Genomic DNA, 22,918 nt, shown 5'->3' with positions numbered 1-22,918 from the left:
CCCGCATCCCCTTCAGCCTGAGGCTGCGAGTGTGGCCGCTGTTATTATTACTGGTTGCAAATAAACCTGTATTTATTGAGGTTACTTTAATACAGAGCTTCCTTTTATCACACGGCAGGCTTGCTCGTCTTTAGGTGGATGCCTTTAAAGCCTCCCCTCCCCTCAGTCACGGTACCTGGTTCCCCGGGCACTCTGGGAGGCCGGTGGTGGCCGGCCAGGGAAGCGCTCTGCTTTCCGGGCGTCACCAGAGAAGTTCCGATCAGTTCGAGGGAATGTATCGCAGCGTTTGCAGGGTTGCATCAGTGCAGCTTTTGCTGCGTCCGTATCCGAGTTGTTGGGTGTCAGCCAGATGGGTTTTAATGGTCGTGTCGTCACTGTCGTCCTACTTGGGATGTTGTTGCAGGTTAGATGGTTGTGAAATATTAATGTGAATATGTAACTCTCAAAGCTGGTGATTTAGGAATCTGGACCTATTGATGGAGGAAAAATATCAAGAGGACAATTTTCGGAAGGTACTGATGACTTAAGGAGAATGTGTTTAGTGTAGCGGTAGTTTGATATACTTTTAAATTAAATATATGCTGACAGTATTGTTGCTATGCAGCTTGGACTAGCCCCTAGAAAAATGTAAAGGCCTTGTTTTACAGCTGCCTTAAGAGCCCAGGCTGGTCTCCCCAAGCTATTGCACAGCGTGTAGAGAACTGCATGTAAACTAGGAGAAATTTCTAGGTGGAGACCTCTTATACCAAAGCTAGAAAATCTAGACCTTGTACCGCATATAACTGGCTGATGTTGTGGGAACAAAGAAGTTTTTATTTGAAAGTGCTGTCTAAAGGCTTCAAGACTATTTCCCTTTTCTTTATGTAGAAAAAAAAAGTCTTCCATAGGTTTGGGGTCCAGACTAAAGGCTGGAACTAGTGAGCAGCACATCCTCCACTGTTCTGTTTGTTTAGTCTGCATTGAATGTTTCAGTGCAGAATGTTGAAAGTGTTAAGAAATAGCCTTTAAGCAGCCTAAAACTTTTCAGAAAGAAGACCACAATTCTTGCAAAACTGAAATGATGGACTTTTAAAATTATAGTACAGAAGTGTTTGATATTTCTTTTTATTTCTGCCATGAGCAAGCTACATGTGAGTGTTATATTGATATAGTGGTATGGATAAAATTGTTAGTTAGGGAATATGCTATCTTAAATGCAAAATTTCAGCATTACTCAATTGCTGTCTGAGTTGCAAGCAAAGTTTTTTGTGAATGCTTGTGTATTCAAAGGCAGTCAAGCTATGGTGTCAGCACCACTAAGCATGAGAACATATGGAGTGAAATGGTGAATGGAGGTATAACCAAGTACTACAGATCACAGAGGACAAGATGTTTGTGGGATTTTTTGTGATTTGTGTACCAAAATGATTGTTAAACCTTACTTCTTAAAGCCCCAACAAATCTTTTTCATGAATGGTGATGCTAAATTTGTTATTTAGAATTTTTGAGCCTCTCTCTGAAGACTAAATGGCTTACATTATCTCCACTTAAATTATTCTTGATTTGCTGCTTTGAACTACATCAACATGATGAGCAACCCTCCTGTTTCCTTTCAGATGCAGTATGAGCACAAATGCTGAGGGAGGGTGAGCAGGCAGGCACACTTGGGAAAAGTACATAGGAAGTTTGTTCTGTAGCTTTTTGTAGTACTCTCCTTTGGACTGAAATAGAATGGTGGAACCAAATTTTTCTTTTTAAAAAGGGAGCGGCTGGATGGCAATTCCTTCTGCATTTGAAGATGAGTGAAGAAAAAGTTCTGAGAGGTGTGTTTATCCTTGCAATGGATAAGGATCTGTGGAGAGGATCTTGGGAATCTTGGATCCTTACTGTTCATATGACTGAATATACATCTCATATTACTTGATTTTCTGTTTTCTTGATTAAATGGCATTTTTGGGAAATGACTAAAATGTGACTTTTAGACTATCTTGCTCTCTGGCTTACAGATAAGAGGTGGAGGGTTTAAACCTTTTTAAGTTTAGACTGGTTCTCCTTGTATATTTTGAACAAAAATACTTAAAGTCTCTTCACACATAGGTAACAGAAGTGGTTTTGCTCTGCTTGCTTTATTATGTCAAGTTTTATTATAAGCCCTATGTATTAACGTACAAAGTGGGATATTGTGTAGGAGAGATCCTTGTAAATTTGCATCTCTTTAGATAAAACCAACAACAATTTCTTTGTCAGGAGTGCTCTCTGAAGTATGATTTAAATTTTTTTTACCTTTGTGTATGGAAAAAGCTTTAAAAAAATCTAAGATAGGTGAGGTACTGCATCTTTAACAAAGATGTAGCTGTTTTGTTAACCTAGATAGTAACTTGACTGGTTAAATAGATGTTAGGAGTACTATGATTGTATTGAAATTCTAAAATGAGTAAGCAGTGAATTAAATCAGATCGTACTCCAAATCCTAGTCTAGGCAAAGGATCAGTTACTCAACTTTCTTTTCCTGTTCTGTTATCTTGTTGGTTTTATGGGCTGAAATTCTAAAGCTGCAAAACACATTTAGGACAAAACTAGGAAGCTGCAGGTTGATAAACCAATAAATAGATGGGGGGAGAATAGTATCCCACTCTTGATAGATGGGTGAAGGCTCTGGTGAAGGTTAGCTGGTATTTCAGAATAGAGTTACTGGAATGCTGCACTGGGTAGCCAAACCCTTACCTGTGCTCAACTGTCTTATGAGAGGAAGAATCTGGCATTTAACAATGAATAGAAACATGATGAAAAGCTTTGTGGTCTAATTTTTCAGCAGGTGTGTTGAATGATGTGTGACTTGTTTTCATATAATAATGGAATATTGGTGCTGCATTTTAAAGAAATTGTATCATTTAGCCATTGAAGGAGTCAATGTTTAATTTGCCATCCAGTTTCTTTCATCATGTGGAAATGTAAGATTTTTTTTGGCCATCTGTAAGTTGGTGGCTAATAGATACCTTACAGTGAAGCCACTGCTCTGGTACTCAAGATGACACATTAGGAAACATAGCTTTTTCCTAGCAAGAAGAAAGTTGCTAGTGTCTCTACCACAGAACGTTCTTCTCTTATGAATATCAAGAGGCAGTGGTTTATCTGCAGGGGAGGTAAACACAGATAGAGCCAAGAGTGAATTAAATTTCACTGCAGTTATAGAATATCTGCATGAGCAGAAAGTTAAAATTTGTAACTTGCCTGTATCCAAAATAGCATTGAAATGGAGACAGCAGGTTAATGGCAGAATTCGAAGTATTTAATTTCAAAGAAGGAAGCAGACATTTGTTTTGGAGTCCACTGTGTGGTTTTGTGATTTACAGGAGGAAGGGAGAGGTAATGGTAGTCTGCCATGCCATGTCCCTTCTTAGGCTTTTAGATACCTAGCGAGTAGCTCTGGTGGTTTGGTGGTGGTTTTTTTTTACTGTTTCACCTAGAGGTCTTGTGTTTTCTGTCAGTAAGATGCTAAGTGGTGTCTCTGAAACCTTCTTGCTATGTGGAAAAAATCATAAGTGTTTAATCTTCAGGCTCAGAAAAACTTCTTTACTTTGGTTTGCTTACATCTCTGAGATTGAAGCTTTAAGTAGTAATTGTGCTTTAGTGTTACTGGATGGACTTGCTGGAAATTATGGATGCTTGTTTTTCTTCCCACTTTTGTAGAACTGATGCAGATACATAAGAATGAGATCTTCTGGTATGGCTCCTGAATCAGCATTTTTTTTTTTTTAACGGTGTCCATTTTCTGTTACTTCATATGCTTAAATTTTGATTTGTAAGAATAGTCTCATTCAAGTCAGTAGAGGTTTAGTGAGTGCGGTGTGGCTGTTTGTGTGAGTAGAGCTAGAGCATGCCTAGTTAATTAAAAGATACAAAGGTAAAAGGTGTAAAGAGCAGAACTCTTACACTGTCATTGGTGCCAACCTCTGTTCAGGCTCTGAGGAGGCTTGCATATGATTAAAAAAGTGATGGTGATGGGGTGTGAGCGTGTTGGAGTCCAGAGCTGCTGTGCAAAAGATCTTAGGCTGGAGAAGTGAATGCGCTGACAGCAATCTTTGGAAGTTCAACAGGGCCAGGTACCAAATCCTGTGTCTGGAAGGAAGTAAGGCCGCACGGTGGTACATAAAGACTGGAGCCTGACTGGAAACGAAGCAGGCTAGTAGGAAAACACCTGGTGGAGAGCAAGCTGAATGTGGTTCAGCAGTGCTCTTGTGGTGAAGAAGCCCAGCCATGTACTAGGTTGCATTGGCAAGAATGTAGTTGGTGAGTTGTGAGAAGCGATTCTTCATCTCTGTTCTGTGCTTACAAGACAGTATCTGGTGTACTGTGTCCAGTCTTGGACTTTCCAGTCTAGGGCATTGGTATACTGGAGTGAGCTCAGCAGAACACCATTGAGGTGGTTAAGGCGCTGGAGCACGTGATATATGAGGAGAGGATGAGAGAACTGTCAGCCAGCCTAGTCTCAGAAGTGCATGGGGATAGGACAAGAAGCAACAGATGAGCTGAAACATGGGAAATTCTGACTATATACTGGAGGAAAAAACATTACTCTGATAGTAGTCAAGCATTTAAACAGATTGACTAGTGAGATTGTGGATTTTATCCTTCAGCTCAAAACTAAAGTTCTTGAGCAGCCTGCTCTTTGGACTTCCTTTGAGCAGGAGGTAGGACTAGAGGCCACCCAGGTGTCTCTTCTTACATGACTGCATATTTCTTGCATACATTTGCCTTTTAATTACTGTGTGTTTTCTCTTTCTGAAGGAAAACGTACAGGCAGAGGCTTCAGCTCTGTTGCCACACCTGGTAAAACAGTCCCCTATAAATGAAGAATTTTAAAGTAGACTTCTTAGTTCAGAAGTTTCCACTATTGTAAGGCAATAGTGATTCCTCTGCTCTTCAAGTTAGAGGCTGTTTTATTCTGGAAATGTAAAGCTCTCAGGGTTTTTAGATTGAACAAGTTCTGGGTTGGAACCTTGAAGGTAGAACAGATATGAGATCTGTAATGCTTCCTTAAGCTGCGTTTATCTGAAATGTGAAGATCATAACTTTAAAACAGCTGTTTGAAATCCTTTGTATGTTGCCAAAGATAATTTTGTCTAGTGTGTATTTCAAGCTGTGCCTATGATTTTAGGCAAGACAGAATTTAGACTGGTTTCCTATAATTACATGAAAAAGACTTTGAGATGCAGTTACTGTATATCTTTTGATTTTCCATCTGTGGTGTGTTTGGTTATATCTTTTAGTTTGTACTGGAAGATAATGCAGAATGGTTCTGTAGATCTTTACCTTCAAATGAATTTGTTCATCAGTAATTTTTTTTGGTAACTGAAGAATAGTTAGCTCAAAATGCATTTACTAGGAAGTTTTAAGAAAACTAATTAATCTCACTTCTAAGGTGATCTTTTTTGAATTATTACTTTGCTTGTAGTTTTATGCCTGTTTGTTTGAATCATGTAGCTGTTTTTCAAGTTCTATGAATTAATACCACCTCATTTTTAAGATCATTATTATGTAGATACTAATAAGCACTAGTATTATGAATATTACTAAAATCTGTGATTCAAAATAGTTAACATATGTTAGTTATCATTGGACCAGATGCACGAGTTGGTCGAGTATTGGTAGTGGGAATATTTGTGCAAGGAAGGAAAGGTCTATTACTTCCTGAGTTCAGTGAGTGGCATTTTTCATGTTAAATGCATATCCAGTTGAGTCCGGATTTCTAATGAATAGTCTACTTGGTTTGCAGAATCCTAAAGGTTTTGGGAGTAAGTTGAAAGCAGAAAAATGAAGCTTCGTCTCCATTGGAGTTGAGCTCATTTGGTTTTATTCTGTAATCTCTTAAAAATCTGAGGAAAGCGAGCAGTCTCTGATCCCAGGACTGGGTTGGTCAGTTCAGAATTAGGGGTTAGGCTGCAGCTACCAGATGGTGCCCTCAGACCACAGTTTGTGAACCTAGGGACTGGTTGGATTTAGCCAACTCTTTAACTGTCTTCAGTCTCCCACTCATTCTTCTGTGCTTGTTTCCAGGAGTTTGGCTTTAATAGGACAGAATTGTATGAGTCTTAAGGTTAGTGAACTTTACTTTGTGTGAAAGTTAAGTGAAGTTAATGCTTTATCGTGGTAAATTTGTGGAACTATAAACTGCAGGAAAAGTGCTGGTTAACAGACCAGTCCTGAGTGGTCTAATGGTCTTTCAGTTGTATTAGACTTGTCAAACTAGTGCAAGTATTTGGTATAGTCCTTTAAATTATTCACTTGTTAAACAATTTCTAGCTTGTTTTGTGATCCTGGTAAGGGCTGTTGTCACTAGTGTACTTCATCACTTTTACACTAATAATTGCGGTTGGCATTAAATGGAGAAAATGCTTTGGGTTAAACTTTATAATGTGCATGCAGACTATCTTTTTGTCTCTGATAGACTTGGTAAAATTTTGCGGCAATTTAGATAAGTAAAATAAACAATTTAGTTTTTTATGACAAAGTGGGAATTTTGAGAAATAGTATTCTCTATGGTACTCTTAAGGACATAGTCCACTTCTATACTCCTGACTTACCAGCATTTCCCCTTCAGATTATATCAGTGTTAATACTTGTAATATTTGAATTGGCAACACTTTAATATGCCAACCCTGAGTATGTAATAAAATAGTATCTATGTAATAAAGTACCTCTCTAAGCAGCAAAAATAACCTTGTTTGAGGACCTCATCTGTGTCTGTTATTCTAGTATGTTGTAAGAGAACCGTTGATTGCTCTTCTAGTCTTCACAGTGTCCTACGCAGGAGCGCGATGTTGTGAATGTCCCTAGCTGCGGAAGAAGCTTCATTCAGCATTTATGCCTTCTTGGATACCATTGCACTCAGTTAGTTGTATGATATAACTCCAGTTTGGCTGTGTTTATGTCTGAGAGCTGGGTTCATCCTGTGTATCATTCTTCTGTTGGAATGCTAATAGGGACTATCCTGTCTACCTTTGTTGTCATAAACCATGTAGGAAGCTAATTTGTGTTCATTATTTCATTGCTTCTATGGAAATGATGGTAGGTGTGTTGTTTCCTGTCTTTCTGGAAACTCTTAGAGCCTTCATGCCTTATTCCACCTTGGAATAAGGGTGTCCATATGGGAAGCTAGTAGGGAAAAAAATGTTCTGAGCTATTTCTGCAAGTCTTCAAGCTCTGGGACTGTGAGTGAATTAACATAATTGATTTAAAATGAGCTGAATCCTGTGGTTCTTTTATACGTAGGATTACTAGCAACTGAAGCAGGGTAGACTTAGAGAATTGACTGCAGAATCTGCATCAAATGGTTTTGTGTGTTTATAGTATGGTTCAAACTGATTCTTTAATACGTACTTTATCTGTAGGGTCTTTCAGTTGTTTTGCATTGATGACAGAACTGTGCATAAAAAGACAAGAAAAATGCATCTTGTATTCCTGCAAAATTGCTTGTTCATTTAGGCTTTCTGGAATACAGTTCTCCAGAACTGTATGTACTGGTTAGGTATGCTGGGATGAAGGTTGGACTAGATGATCTTCAGAGGTCCCTTCCAAACCCCTAACATTCTGTGATTCTGTGAACCAGAAGTCCCTTACGCTGTGCACATTCTGATGTTGAGTATTTCAGTGGTGCTTGTGTTAGATTTGGGCAGCTCTTGCCCGTGGCGAGTGCTGAGGTACTGTAACTATCTTGCATGGGTAGATGAAGCCCATGACTGTGTAGGGGCCCTTATGGCAGCACAGGAATGTAAATATGCTGTTATGGACACAGCTTTTTCAGCATAGTGTTTCCAGTTTAACCACACTACCTGTTAGTGAGACGTGCAATGACTATAGCTGCACTTGGGGCTTATGCCACCATAGCTGTGTCAGTTACACTTTTGTGCATCCATGACTGTTTTGATGGTTTTGTCAGAAATAGTTAAGGCAAGCACTAGACCTGAAGTTCCAAAATTATTCTAAAGTTGTCCTAAGGCAGTGCCAAGAAGCAGTGTCATGTTTTTTTGGCAGCATGGCTCCTTGTCTGACTGCTGTGCTCCTCTTACTTGCAGCGTTTGTGGTGAATCAAAACAGAGTTGGGGTAAAATGAAAAAAATTAGTAACAAAAATAGCTTTGGTTAACATGTTTGCTCTTCAGTTGTATGAATGCTTGCTCAAAATCCTTCACTCTCCTTTAAGTTGGTTTTACTGGGACCAGGAGGAAATTAGGACTGTGGCAGGTGTTAGACTGTCTTAAGTTGCCATAGAAGTACAGTCTCTTTACTTTTTTTTTTTTCTGTGGAATGATGTTCTAACAAGTGAATGTTAGGGAGGATAGCTATTTAGATACCTTAAAAGTTTTACTAAAACTTGGTGATGCTTCAAGTCTGACTTTTGCAAAATCAAGATGTTTAAGTATTTGAGATGTTTGGTGTTCTGACAGGGAAAAAAAAGCCCTCTCAGTATTATTCTTGTCTGTAAACATGTAATAATACAGAATTTTAAAGCTAGCACAAGTTTAGTCTCTTGTTAATGCATTTTATTAAATCTTATCAAGATGCATTCAATAAATAAAACTGCTAAATATGAAAATTCTAGTCCATCTACCAGTACCACAGTATTAATATTTGTAGCTTTGTAGTTATATTAAAGCCCAAGTTATGTATAGTAATGCAGTGTATTGATCAGTAAATGAAGAATCATGCAAAAATGATCTTGCATATTTTTAGTAAAACAAGCATAATCATAAAATACATGTAAATACAGTGAGATGAAATAGGACGTGAAATGTGGATGAATTTCAAGACTGAAACTGATAGTAGGGTCAAAGAACATGGGAGTGTTTTAAGAAAATGCATTTCTTTGACCTTTTCTTATCTAGGAAAACAGCTTTTTGATGTACTTTAGATTAGTTTCCTCTTTTCTCCTTGCTCTGCTCCAAACTTTTGATTGTTTCACAGACTCATATTACTCTGTGCTTTGAAGGTCAGCAAGACCTCTCTCTGAGAAGCCAAATGTGATCTCCTGATCTCTGGTGATAGTGCAGTGTTCCATAGGTGTGACTGTGGTAATCGTGACATTTCTGCTTCTTAATAACAAGCTCAAGCTCTGGACATGCACTTGATTCCATCTTACAATGTGGAGTAAGTCTGAAGAAATACTTCCCACGTATTGAACTACTTCTTCTTGCTTTGGCAGCTCTTTGGGGCAAAATAAAAGAATCAACAGCTTTACAGACCTCTATTTTTGAAGTTGGAATTGCCGTTTTGCTGCAGGACAGTTCCCTGCACTTCTCCTCGCAGAGTGATATATCCTGTCTTTTTGCTCTTTTCCCGCAAAAGAATGAACTGAGTGGATGCAGTGTACTTGTCCTGAGCTACTCTGGGGTAGCAAAGGGTTAAGAAGAGTAGAGTGTTGGTTTGAAAAGAACTAATGCCAAGGAGGTGAGAGGAGAGGCTGACAGTTGACTTGGGAGGGGAGCTTTTGTTGGGGTCATCCCTTTCTGAAATACCAGTGAAGGAGAGCGAGCGGAATCAGTTGGACTGAGTTGAGAGATTAAATGGCATTGTAGCAAAAGAGCATAAGAAAATAATGCGGCAATGACGGCAAACCAAAATTACTTTGAATGCTTATCCACAGATTTGCAAGGGCTAGGTAAATAGGATAAGAACGAACTTGCTCTTTAAGTTATTAATTTAAATAATTGTTTAACAGAGTAAACTGCTACTGAAATGTGTGAGTTCTCTGCTCAGTGTGTATGTTGACTTGGATTACACGTGGTCTTCTGGAAAAATAGCATTATATGGATCTCATGATAGTCAATCAGATCTTTTTCTATAATTCTCTTCACATGTATGTTCATGCCAGACTTTAGTGTAGAATTGAGATATTGTGGTAGGATATGAATTGAGGGGGAGGATAAGAAGAGTTTTGAGACACTAGTAATTTTACAGTACCATAGATTAATTTTGCTAGCGTGGCTTCAGACTGGGGTGAATTATTTTGTACTTAATTTGGTTTAAATATTGATCCTTAACAGCATCAGTGTAAAATGTTTGGATGTTCAAAAGTACCTACTTTGCATTTGTAAGTTGTAACTAATTTTTTATTAGTTTTTAAGGTGGCTAAAAAGTGTTTGTTGCCAGTATACCTCAGAGGAGTCAATATTAATTTTTTTAAAATCTAAAATGTAGATAAAGTACTATTTTCTTGGTGTGATTGGAAAATAATTAGTTGTAGAAAACATTTTGCTTTAATTGCATGCCCTCCCTTGCAAGGTTGTGGACTTTGTCCTTAGTTGAGAAAAATCTAGATAAATTTTTCAAATGATTATTTGATCTTTGCTGAAATATTGGCATATGCATTCTTTAGTGTTTTTGTCACTTATTAAAACTTTTCCTTAATGTGAAAGTTGCTAGTCTTAAAGAACTAAATAGAGTTTTAATACTTAGGTGCTTTTATTGCAATTCATTTATCTATACATGTCACTTACCATTTATATGTGTGTCTCTTCTGGTTAGTGTTTTTATGTCTGGGGTTTTTTTGCTTATATTCATATGTTTCTAGAGTTTTCTATTAATTATTTTCTGTAAAAGCAAAGTTAATTAACAGAAAATAGTCATACTTTATCTTAAGGGGAACTTTATGTAGGATAGAAGAAAATCTTGTTAGAGGACCTGTAAAATCACAGGCTGCAGATAATGAATCACTCTGTGGAATAGCAGGACTTTGGTGTTATTTATGCACAGAATTACTCAGAAGTAATCACTGGATTTTAAATTCTAAATCTAATTCTCTTTAGGGTATTTTGTTTGTGTATGTTGGTTTTTGTTTTCATAAATCCTTATTTACCAACTCATTTATACTCAAAAGAGATTTTATATGAATTTTACACGTGGTATCTGAATATATAAGGTGAGACAGATACACTCAACATACAGGGAGTAGTTCAATTTAACATTACTTTTGGTTTGAGGAAGTAACATGCTAAATTAAAGGTGTTAATATTGCTGATAAAGATCGCTTCCTTTCTTTTTTTTTTTTGTTCTGACCACAGCAGTTTAAAACATAGTATGGATGCTTTGTGGAGAATTTGACCTCTTAAATTTTTAAGAGTAATTTTATTATGCAGGGATCAAAGGTCTAATGTTAAGATAGTGTCATGAGGGGGACGTAAATAGAGGTGGATAGTTGTAGAATAACTTCACTCAACTTTTTTCTATATAAACTAAGTACTGCATTATGATCGCATACAATGTGCTTTGTAGCAATGACTGACATGGGAGTGTGAGGGCTTTTGGGATGTTTTTTTCCTTCCACTCAAGAGGATTGAGTACATGTCAAAATATGATAGCCATGTAATCACCAAAAAAAAAAAACCCAAACAACCCCAAAACATTATTCCTGCATTTCTGATTAAACCTAGGAGTATCTATCAAAAAAAATGCCAGCTCTGATAATACGTGTTTTTCTGTTGATTATCCGAGGTTAAGCTTTTTATTTTTCCTGGTAGCCTACTTACAAAAATAACTGCAGAATTTAGAGGCTTTTTAGAAAGCATAAATTCTGATGCGCTTGGAATTCCTACTTCTTAAAAAAAGTAATTTTATGTACCTTCAGTCTTCAGGACTGGCTTGAACATGGAATATATAATTAATTTCTTGGTAAATATAAACAGTGTTTTGTATGAGGGAAGTAAATGTTTAGAACAGTGTAATTTTCATTGTTTTGTCTTAATGTACCTGCAGTTCTATGTCTGCCTCTGGGGCTGCCAACACGAGAAGGTTGTGCACCTGTTGGAGAGGGTCCAGAGGAGCCCGTGAAGGGGTCTGGAGCACCTTCCCTGTGAGGACATGCTGAGAGAGTTGGGGTTGTTCAGCCTGGAGAAGACTCTGGAGAGACCTTATAGCAGCCTTCCAGTTCTACAGGAAAGAAAGGGAGGGACTCTGATAGAGTGTCATTATAGGACAAGGGCTAATGGTTTCCAACTGAAAGAAGGTAGATTTAGATTAGATATTAGGAAGAAATTCTCTGTGATGGTAGTGACATACTAGAACAGGTTGCCCAGGGAAGCTGTGGAAGCCACCTCTCTAGAAGTGTTGAAGGCCAATTTGGATGGGATGTTGAGCAACCTGGTCAAGTGAGATGTGTCCCTCCCATGGCAGAGAGTTGGTCCTAGATAATCTTTAAGGTCCCTTCCAACCCAACCCATTCTGTGATTCTGTAACTGTATTCCGGTGGTGGTCTTATAGTCCTGTCTCTTTGCTTTTTTATTTTCTGTGGGGGAAAAAAAATTGATTTTTTTTTTCTTTTTTTTTTAAGGATGGAGGTCCTGGACTAGTGCAGGATATAACAGGCCATGAATAACTCATAAAAGAGGTTTGTAAAGGTAGATTGGAGAAGTGGGAAGGAGGTGGCATGGAAGGCTCAGGAGAAAGGGTGAATTAACTGTAAAAAAAAAAAAAAAAAGGCAGGCCCCTCTGAGGGACTTCTTGTTAAGACTGTAGACTAGTGAATAAAAGGAATGAGGTTGTCTGCCAAGAATAATATTGCAAGTTCTGGAGCTGCTTTCTGAAGGGATTTTGGTAGAACTGGAGAAGATGTGTGTGACCAGTCTTTGGTGGTAGGACTTGGTCTTCAAAGTTTCTACTGGAGTGGATTATGTGTTTTATAGGAGGAAGATATTTAGGTGTAAGACTAGACGGTGTAATTCTGGATTATCTTTTCTAAAGAGGAGTCAGGCAAGGGCAAGTCAATATTATCTGTTAATAGCTACTGTGAATGTATGTCCAATCTTTGGGAGATGCTCACAGAACGACTCTGTGAAAGATTGATTCTTTTAGGTTTCTTCTTAGAGATGAAGGTTTTGTAATGAAAGGAAGTGCCTTATGAATCTTTTCCAAGTTTTCTGCCTCACTCTTTGTGTGCCTCCCAAGCACTGGAGATCAATCTCCATGAGACAGAACAAAATTGGACAAGTGTGACTGTAGCAATGTGTGAAGAGTCTCAGCAGTTGTGATGGTCTAAAAGATGACAAATCTTTTGACTAGAGCCCTCGTGTGAAGAAGGGAATGTGTTTAAAAAGGAAAAAAAGGCTATTTGTAATCCAGCTAGAATATGAAGAAAAAAGGTGATGGGAAGTTCTGATGGTGTGGTGTTGGGCTTTTAAATTCCTAGCAAATTATTTTGATGTCGGAGAGTTTTCATGTTGGCAAGAAATGTTAGTGGGAATCGTATTGCTACAGAAATTAACTTTGAGATTATGGAAATAAGTGCTGCTAGCAGTGGCATGATTCGTATTTCAGGAACCTCCAGCCCAGTGATTTAGTCACTAAATTGTTACTGAATCAACAGGAGGTCATGCTGTTTTGGACTTGGTATGGGAATGTAATGAGGTCTTTGTAGAACTTCTGGAAAATCAACTTTGTGTTGTGAGACCACAAGTTAATGTGTAAATTCTGTGCTAACATAATTGGTGTCAGAGGCACACTTTTGGGCAAGTCAGCTGTTAATAGTATTTCAGAGACAGCTTGAGTGATCATGGTGGAGGCCAGGGATTTATTATGTTAGAGCTGCTAAAATTAAGTAATTTTCCCTATGTGATCCTTGTTAAGAGGAAAAGTTGTAGCAAAACACAGATTTAATTGGAAGAAAAATCACTTCAGTACGGTTAAATATTAGTTACTGCTCTAGGGATGAAGGAAGAGGGAAGAATTGAAAGGGTCAAGCTGCGTTGCACCTTGAAAAGCCTATCACAATAGCAGGAAAGGTTCTTTAACTGTGTCAATAAAATATGGAGGGCATGGTAAAATTTAAGCATGAACCCAGAATTGAATTAATCCTTACACTGAAACAGTATAGCCTGCCATTTTTCCTTAAGGTTCTGTACAAAGGAAGTTGGGATATGCATATAGCTATAGTTGTAGTAAGAAAAGCAGTCATCTCCAATGGGGGAACCGGGATCGCTGACTCTTGACAGAAACTGAGCTTAGCAGTAGTGTTTGTTTGATTATTTTTTTTTTCTTCTTTTGTTGCTGAGTGGTGTGGGGTGTTTTTGTTTGGTTTTTTTTAAACCAAATTTAGTGTCAGAAGGAATTTGTTGTGAAAAACAGCTAGTGTACTACTAATTAAATGACTTAGGAAGATGAATATCCAGGCTGCTACAACAGTGTAGAGGGCATTGAAGAGACGTAAAATGCTAAGTAGAAAATTAAACAAGCTGCAGTGTGGGTTTACCATGGGTTGTATAATTGAAATTCGTCCCTTTTGTTATTACTGTAGTCCTGAAATGAAAAGTTGCAGGTTTACTTGGAAAGAGCAAGAGCTTTGGTCAATTTGGAGTTTACCAGGTGAAGTCGATGGAGGGAGAGCAGGAGAACCTAAATAGACCTTAGGATGGTTGCATTACGGGGCACGTTGTTTTGGTGACTTTTAACAGTATTGATTATTTAAACTTGTTTTGGTGACTCGTTTACTGTATTGATTATTTAAACCAGTGGGCTGTTCTGTGACTTCAGAGGCAATGCACAGGGAGCAGTACCTCTGAGAAAACACAGTCCTGTCACTGAAGAGGGCAAAAATTTCCATAGCAAGCCCTGCTGGGATTCTCTTACTTGATCTGAGCTGTGTGATGTGTTGCCATGGAATAGAGAAGTTTGATTTTAAGTTGGTTGTGATTTCTTTTCAGTGAGTGCAACAGTGTTCATGGCACTGATTCAAAGACTGCCTCTAAATTCGCTTAGGTAGGGCTAGTTAGGTGATCATGGGATGTAGAGTGGGAAATGAAAAAAAAAATTGATATGATTGAAATTTCAGTTTTACAGTGAGATTAAAGCTGAAAAGTGATATTGGTATAAATGCAATGTATTCTATGAGGGGAAGAAATACTAGAGATACAAAGAAACTTGTTGAAGCTAGGAAACAGTGGTGTCACAAGTGGGCGTAAATAGATTATAACTTTACCTAAATTGTAGTTTAAAAGCTTTTAACAATTGTGACGTTGTGGAATGAGCTGCCAGTTGGAATAGTGAGCAAAAATACAGGAGTTTCTCACTTTGCGTGGCTGTTGGGGAGGGCTGTCTCCCTGGAACAGTCTGTCCTCCTGCTCGGTATTGTGGAAACAAAGCTTTAAAAGAAAACTTTTGGTTGCTGTCTGGTCATATCATTTTCTCTCCTGCTACTGTTAATTTATCTAAAATATGTTTAAAAACAGGATTTCATCAGTTCTATGAGTTAGCTTCCTTACTCTGATGCCTTAGGTGAGGTCATGAAAGATGATGCAAGAGTCAATGTGATGCTTAAAACAAAAAGCTGGCTTATGGATACAGATTAGTAAAACAGAACCATTACATTTAGTATTTAACTGGCCTTTGATTTTGGAGGTGCATGGTGTGTTCTTAATTTGTAGTTTGATTGAATCTTTGTTTTCTGAAGTGCAATACTTTGGCCTCAGCTGTGCATTTGCAGGTGCTGCCTCGTTTGTGTGGGTTGAAGGGCTGTAAAATGCTCCCAAATCACCATGGGATTAATTGGTGAAACTTCTACTGAAACTTTGATTTTATTTTCTTTATATCTGTGAGCATCTCTGGTCAGAGGAGCCCTCTCTCTGGTGCAGGAGCTGAGCCTATAGAACACTTACAGGAAGGAATTAGAGGTATCTCCCAGCTGTGGTTCAATGACTTCTGCATCCCTGATAGTTCACAGAAGTAGTAGATCCAAGAACTGTTTGGTGGCAACCGTGAGCTTTATCTGACTTAACCCTTTGCTCACAGCTGTCAGCAACCAGGTTTGCTCTGAGAGAGAAGGGGAGCACAGTTGCACAGGGCTTTTTGGCATAGAACTAGTTGGAACAATTTTAAAGGATCTGGGCAGATGCTGTGAGTTCTTGGGGAAAAAAAATAAAATTGTAGTACTTGGGAAATCTCTGTTGCAGTCAGTAAGCATGATACACAGAAGCAGAATAGACAAACCTGTGATTACTCGCCTCTAAAACTTCATGGTGTATCTTTCTAAAAGGAGATTCTGCTTTGTGTCCACCAAAGCAGGTTTCTGGCTGGAAGACTTGCATGAATTTCACTAATGCTGCTGTCTGGACTTGGAAGGCAAATTCAGTGGGATGGGTAGCTCTGGCTATGTACTTCTGTGAATCAGTTCCTGGAAAACATATGTTTTTTTCAGTATCAAAACAGTGTTTTTATTTTGTAGGCAAGTTGATATGAGGTGTGAAAATGTTGAGGGAAGTGACAATGAAATTCAAGCTTAAATATTAAAGATAAACATGATCTTAAGCAAGACTACAGTATTCTGTTTGGATCATGGTACTGTTTAAAAATAGCGAGCACTCCTTTTTGCAGAGATGTTTTTCTAGTCCAGTGAAAGTGACAGTCATTTAGTTGCTCTAAACAAGAAAAAAATGGGTAGCTTGATCAATTTGATTTTATAGTTAAAAATATGCAAATTGTTGATTTGAAAGAACATGATCTTTTTAAAATATAATTAAATATATTTTATTACTGGGTTGCTGTGCTTATTTTAGTGATCGTATAAATAATAGTGTTGAAATTTCTAATGCTTCACAAGTCATCTATTTTTCTAATGAAGTAAAATTCCAACTGGGAGCTTTAGGTTACTATATTTTAAAATTTATATTTTTTTAAAAAACCCCAACCATTATTATTCCAAAATTTTAAAATATCATATTAGGGGGGAAATATGTATGTCAAATGCTTACTTATGATTCTTTGTTTCTCTGTTTATTTTTAAGACGAGCAAAAATCAAATTAAAGTAGATCTTGTAGATGAGAATTTTACAGAATTAAGAGGAGAAATAGCAGGACCTCCGGACACACCATATGAAGGCAAGTAATATTTTTGTGTATGCAAATATTGTACACTTCAAATCATGTGTCTTGAGATGCTTTGTTTGTAAAATTAATTTACAGTGTAAAAATGTAGAGCTCTGTGTTTTTAAAATAGTCTGATTTTTTTTTAAAAGGCAAATTCTAGTTTTGAAAAACTTGTGTTGCCTGAAGGCAGATCTCTTTTACAATAGGAAAGACTGTCGCATATGAAAGGTTAATTTACAGGTATAAACTGTACAGTCTAATGGCTATAATTCTGACTTCTAGTTGTTTGTTTACTGTATTGACAGTTTAAGCTCCGTAGCAGTGAAGCATCAAGAAACTGAGCTTCAGCATCTAATGTAACTGTACATGGATTTCCTGTGGTGATCATTCAAAAACATGTTGCATTTTTCTGTCCCAAGGAGAGATACTATCACAAATTAAATTTTGAGTTAATCTTGGGCATTCGTGGCTCCTAATGCTTAATTTTTACTGGAGTGGAAGACTCTGTAATAGAACTTCATGTCTACAGTTCTCCAAAAATTACATCTTACCAACTTTAGTGAACAAGAAAGTCAGTATTGGTGATTGTGCACCTCTTCAGCAAGGTGATTTATTGCATATAGAATCTTTAACAGAAGCCAGTATAGCATGCTTCAGGGATACCAAATTACACAGTAGTGCTCATACTTGTAAATTTTACTTGTGTATAATATATATGGAGCTGTCCGACACTTTCTATTAACTTACTTTGATGGTAAATGAGGACTTTGGGTTTTAAACTTAAAAATAAAAACATTTGGTTACTTTTAAATTATGTTTTATGCAAATTTTCTATTCCAGATATCTGCTTTGATTTGAATTTGAACTTCTAGTTAAAAAAAAAATCAATCTCAGGGACTGTTACGGGCAAACTATTTTGTTGGAAATTTAAACAATTTCCTGAGTTTTTTTGATTTCTCTAGTTACCCTGTGCCCTGGAGCTAAGAGTGGGACTTGAGCGCTGTCTAGAGACCAGACACGTGCTCTTTGCCATATTTTGAAAAATAAGTTCTCGTCAGATAGGGAAAATTATCTGAAAGCTGTTGTGGAGGTAGAGGTGTATATGCACTTGAAAGCATTAGAGGCTTTTGATGAAAATCTGGTTGTTGCCTCTTGCCACAGGAGGACATCCCTTGGGATTTGCTTCTCCAGGCTAGGAGCTGCTGGTGAGGGCAGGGAGAGGGTCTCCCCAGATAATGGAAGGGGAGACAACCGAACAGAGGCTGATATTAGGGAGGGGTAGAAGGTGTCAGAAGCTGAGGAGAGAGAAAATGAGTCAGGAAGGGAGAGAGTAGAAAAGCAAAAGCTTCTGTAGTGATGAGGATGTTCCTCCTACTGAATTCAAGTCCCAGAGTTCCTCTGCTGTCCAGCAAATAATTCGGTGATTTTCCCTCTTTCTCCCTCCCTTCCCTGCTGTGTCTCTGTCCTCATCTCATCAGCCTCGAGAGTTTACTTAACAGAAGATAATGTCTGGAAAGAAGCTAACTTACATGTACCTTCAATTTAAAGAGAGAACTATGCTGTGGACATAAAATACTTGGTTGTGCTGGTGACCTATCTGGAAGTGGATAATTCTGTTTAGTGTAATAGTTCTTTTGCAATTATAGTTGATTGTGTAAAACCAAGATGTTGCAAAATTAAGTAAGTGAATACCAGGAGACATCTGAATGGAAGCAGAAGAGTGGTGTTTTAGGATAGTCCAGTGTTTGGATTTTTGTATTTGGGTTTTCGGTGTTTTTTTGTTTGTTTGTTTGGTGTTTTCTTTGTGTGTGTGTTTTCCCCCATTCAGGTAGGATTAATACTTCTTGAGTGAGTTGGTTTGTCATGGCTTGCCTTTTTTTTCTTTTCCCTTCCCCTCCAGGTCAACATTACATCAGCTTATAAAATGGACTTTTTTTTTGAGACTGTATTGAGAGTTATTTGAAATGAAAGATGTATTCATGTGTCACAAAAGTTAAAAACTATAGAGCAGTTCATGAAGAGGGTAAAATGAGATTTGAATGCTTGTCTGCAGAACTGAGCTCTGTGTGATGCTGGGTAATTCAGCTAGACCAAAATTTCTGAAGCAGAGTCCAGTGTTCATGTATTCAGCATATTGTGCTAATGAAAATCAGTAATATATGCGTAGTATAGAATCTCTTGGTGTGAAGTGCATGCGTGCTTATGAACATATGAGTACATTTAATGGTGAGGATATAGTAAATATCCCTTTTTGGGAACTAAAACTATTATGTATTCAGATTATATGGCAAGGATCTCGTGGAAAAATAATGTGATCGTATGCTTGTCTTCATTCTAGAATGCATGTGCGCCAGGGAGCAAAACAGAAGTTACTGGCAGCCCTATTTCTGGTGCTTCCTGATATTAATTTACTTTGGAATGTTAATATTTCTGTAGCATAGTTCTGTGCATTTATTCCCTTATGTAATTACAAAGGGCTTGCCAGTGTGTGTAATTTTCATTTTATGACTAACGCAGTAATGCATGCTGCATAATTACTGGCTGATCTCCTGTCATCTGTAGTCTGAACAATGACACAGCAAGAAGCGCTTTATGAAGAAAAGCTAATTAATGTGGTAGTTCAGGTCAGACAATTCTGTGATACAGGAGGGAATTCTAGAACCATTATGAGGTGGAAGAACAGTAATATTTATTGCTGACCACAGTTGTTGAGGTTTCTGAAAACAAACTACTGCTGCAAAAATCCTCTGTAGGTGATGCTGGGACAGTGCTTTAAGCATGTCTGAGAGGAAGAATGCCGTCTGTTGTTGACAAGTTTTGTAACTTTTGTTTTTCTATCGGTGCTGTCAACTCAAACTGATCAATTATCAGAGTATTGCAGGGCACAGTTTCCAAGTGAAACACATTTGCATCCCATGTTAAAACATAAAGGACTCTATTGGGGAGTGTAGGGATAGGACCAAGGAGAAATGGCTTTAAACTGAAAGAGGGTAGATTTATATTAGATATGAGGAAGAAATTTTTTGGTGAGTCACTGGAGCAGGTTGCACAGAGAGGTTGTGGAGGCCCCATCCCTGGAAGTGTTCAAGGCCAGGTTGGATGGGGCTCTGGGCAGCCTGGTTTAGTGGGAGATGTCCCTGCCATGGCAGGAGGGTTGTAAGTAGGTGATATTTAAGGTCCCTTCCAACCCAAATCATTCTACGAATATTTGGAGAGAAGACCTTTGAAAGTCTAGATTAATAGCTACTGGCTTTTAGTTGATTAGAGAGCTTTTCAGCAGGTAGGCTGTTGTTTGGTTTGTTGTTGGTTTTTTGGTTTTTTTTAAACATGTGTAACAATGGCATTAATTTTAAGCCAAGTTCACCTGTGAGCTACTCTATCTGCAAAACTTAAAATAGGGTGTTTCTTCAAGGAAAATAGTTAAAAATTGCTCCAACTCTATTGAGACATCTGCCCTAATGGCACAGAAGGAATATTCTGCCATTACTGTTAAATTTGATCTCGAGTATTAAATAGCTATGAAAAATTCATACATATGCATACTCACTTAAAAAATCCACAGAAGTATTGGCATGCAGAAGTTAGTATATTAGTCACTTGTGTTTTGAATGTAGTACTGAGGAAATGAATATCCAGAATTATTTAGCTTTAAGTCTTCAAGGCTGTATTTTTTTATCTGTGAACTTCAGTGCATGACAACATTACTGTATAAATAATATGACCAACTCATTAGTCCCTGCAGTTTTAAAATCTTTTGGACTTGTACATTCCTGGTGGAAAAAATTGGTGGCTGAATGGCCTGTTGTGCAGAAGGCTGTCATAGCCTGTCTTTCAAAGGCAAGTGTTAATGGTAAGCGGAGGAAGTAGTAATACCTAAGGATAAGTTGAGGGTTTTTTATATTACCTTGGAAAATGGTGTATCAGTAAAATCATACAGGGGCTGATGAAGTCTTGTAATCAGAGAACAGTGTGATTGTTCTGTTTCTTAGGAAAAACTGCTGCTGAGTTATGCTTCAATTCAGACAAAAAGGAAAAACAAACTTAAGGTCTGTTGCTGATCTATGTGTCTTCAAAAATATTTTACCTGTGCTGTCCTGAAGCAGACAAGCAGTCAATTTAGACATTGGCTATTACGGTTTTGGATTTATTGGCCTTCTATTCTGTGTTTTGTTAAAACTTGAAGTTACTGTAATATTAAAGTGAGGAAAAAAACCAGCTGTAGAAAGTAGTGTAGAATACTGAACTGATACTAACCAGTTGCAGGTGTAGTGTATTACGCTGAGTTACATATTAAAAGTGAGAGGTTTTAGTAGCTGCTAACGTGCATTTTCACACACATAAAAAGATGCCGTAGCCTCTAACTGTTCAGAGTATTCCTTTGAGGTTTTTTTCCCTGTGTATGAATCTTACTGCCCATGTTGAGACTGCTTGAACTGGTTTTGTGTAGTGACAGAGTAAGTCACACTTGAAATCCCAAAGGAAGTAAATTACAGACACTTCAACTTCACTTTGAGAAAGTTTATAAATTGTAATGAAGTATGTTGAAGTATGTTGAAAGAACAGCAATAGGAAAAAAATATTGCAGGTAAGGAGAAATGCTTTCGGTTTCTACAAAAACTGCCTGAATTGGTGTATGTGTTTTGCTATACTGTTCTTTTTGTCGTTAAACTTCTGAATGTTAACAACTCTAATTGAAGTAGACATAGGTGATGATACTGCAACAGCGAAAGACTGAGAAATGTTCAGAAAGGGACCATAGAAGGTGATTCTGTCTGCAAAGCCTGTACTATCCTGTAGCGGATGTAATCCTACAAACTATATTATTATGTTACACTACTAGTGAATAAAAGTGTTTGCAGAATTGGTATAGAAGTAAATACTTCAGATAACGGAGAATATAGTGGAAGTAACATTGGATCCTCTTTCCGCGAAGTGTGGAAGAATGTATACATAAGAAATACGGTTGCTGATCTGCATAAGCAAATATGACTTTATTAGATTGACTTTATATGCTTTTATTTATAAAAATTATGAAATATGTAAGTACCTTCTAACTAATGCTAGATTTGAATTAGTTGAAAACCTGTCCATTTAGAAAGGTAAGCTTTATTTTCATAAGAGAATAAACTTGAGTAATGTTCTTTTAATTTCTAACTTGTTCTTGTCTTTTGCAGGTGGAAGGTATCAACTAGAGATAAAAATTCCAGAAACATATCCATTTAATCCTCCTAAGGTACTGTAAGCTTTTTTTTTTTGGATAAAATACTTTTGCTGACAGTTTGTTTCTGAGTATTCTTATTTGCTTGTCTATGTAGTCTCTTTTTAATACCCTTTTTTATTTTGTCTCCTTTAGGCAGACATTGGAGCTGTAGGTAGAAATAATGTAGGATGCATAGCTGTATCCAATCAGAAGTATGTTCTGATTATTCCTTAAAATACAAACTGGTGAATTCTGGTGAGGAACCTGTGCTTTATTACTGACTCATGTCATGTCTTTTTGGCAAGATAAATAGAGTTTTCAGATAGTCTTACTTGACGTAGAGAGTATGACTATCTTTCTTTCCCCTTGGTATGATTGAGGACATGCTTTAATAGATAATTATTGATTCTTTTAGATTTTTGAGGTCCACAAATTATTTAGTAGAGTCCTGGTTTCAACATAACAAGCTTATAGTAATAATTAGTGAAGTGTACAGTTGTGAGTTGAAGAATCAATAGAGAGGCACGATGATCTTACTGTAGCTCTGTTGAAGGAATGTGTAAAATGTGCACGTGGATGAGAGTGACAAGAGAAATGACTGTGGTAAAGTTGTTCGCAAGTTGGTTTCTTTTTTTTTTTTTTTCAACTTACTGCCCTTTCAATTTTACTGTCTCTTTCTAGCACTTCAAACTTGTGATTCTACTTCCCTCCTAAAGAGCTCAGTCTTGTGCAGGTTGATTTGTATATTTGCAGTTGCAACTGTATTCCTGTGCCTTGATTTAGTCCCTTCAGTGGCTTCTGATGAGTCAGCAAAGTCCCGAGTTGTCTGACTCGGCTTCTTGATTGGTTTTCTGTTTGTCTGAAAGATGTCTTTGAATTAAAAACGTGTCCT

At 37.5% G+C, this 22,918-nt stretch overlaps 1 protein-coding gene across 1 annotated transcript in view; it reads left to right on the top strand.

Moving 5' to 3' along the window:
• Positions 1-166: 166 nt before the first annotated feature.
• UBE2K (ubiquitin-conjugating enzyme E2K) overlaps positions 167-22,918 on the top strand; it is a gene marked incomplete at its 5' end in the record, with an annotated part of 36,623 nt that continues 13,871 nt past the window's right edge. The window contains 3 exons of the mRNA XM_009869560.1: positions 167-403; positions 16,745-16,838; positions 22,001-22,059. Of these exons, the coding sequence (XP_009867862.1) occupies positions 167-403; positions 16,745-16,838; positions 22,001-22,059 (390 nt within the window). The remainder of the gene's footprint in view (positions 404-16,744; positions 16,839-22,000; positions 22,060-22,918) is intronic.

This window comes from Apaloderma vittatum, unplaced genomic scaffold (genome assembly GCF_000703405.1).
Source record: "Apaloderma vittatum isolate BGI_N311 unplaced genomic scaffold, ASM70340v1 scaffold10085, whole genome shotgun sequence".
NCBI classification, from domain to species: Eukaryota; Metazoa; Chordata; class Aves; order Trogoniformes; family Trogonidae; genus Apaloderma; species Apaloderma vittatum.
This window is presented reverse-complemented; position numbering and strand designations above follow the sequence as displayed.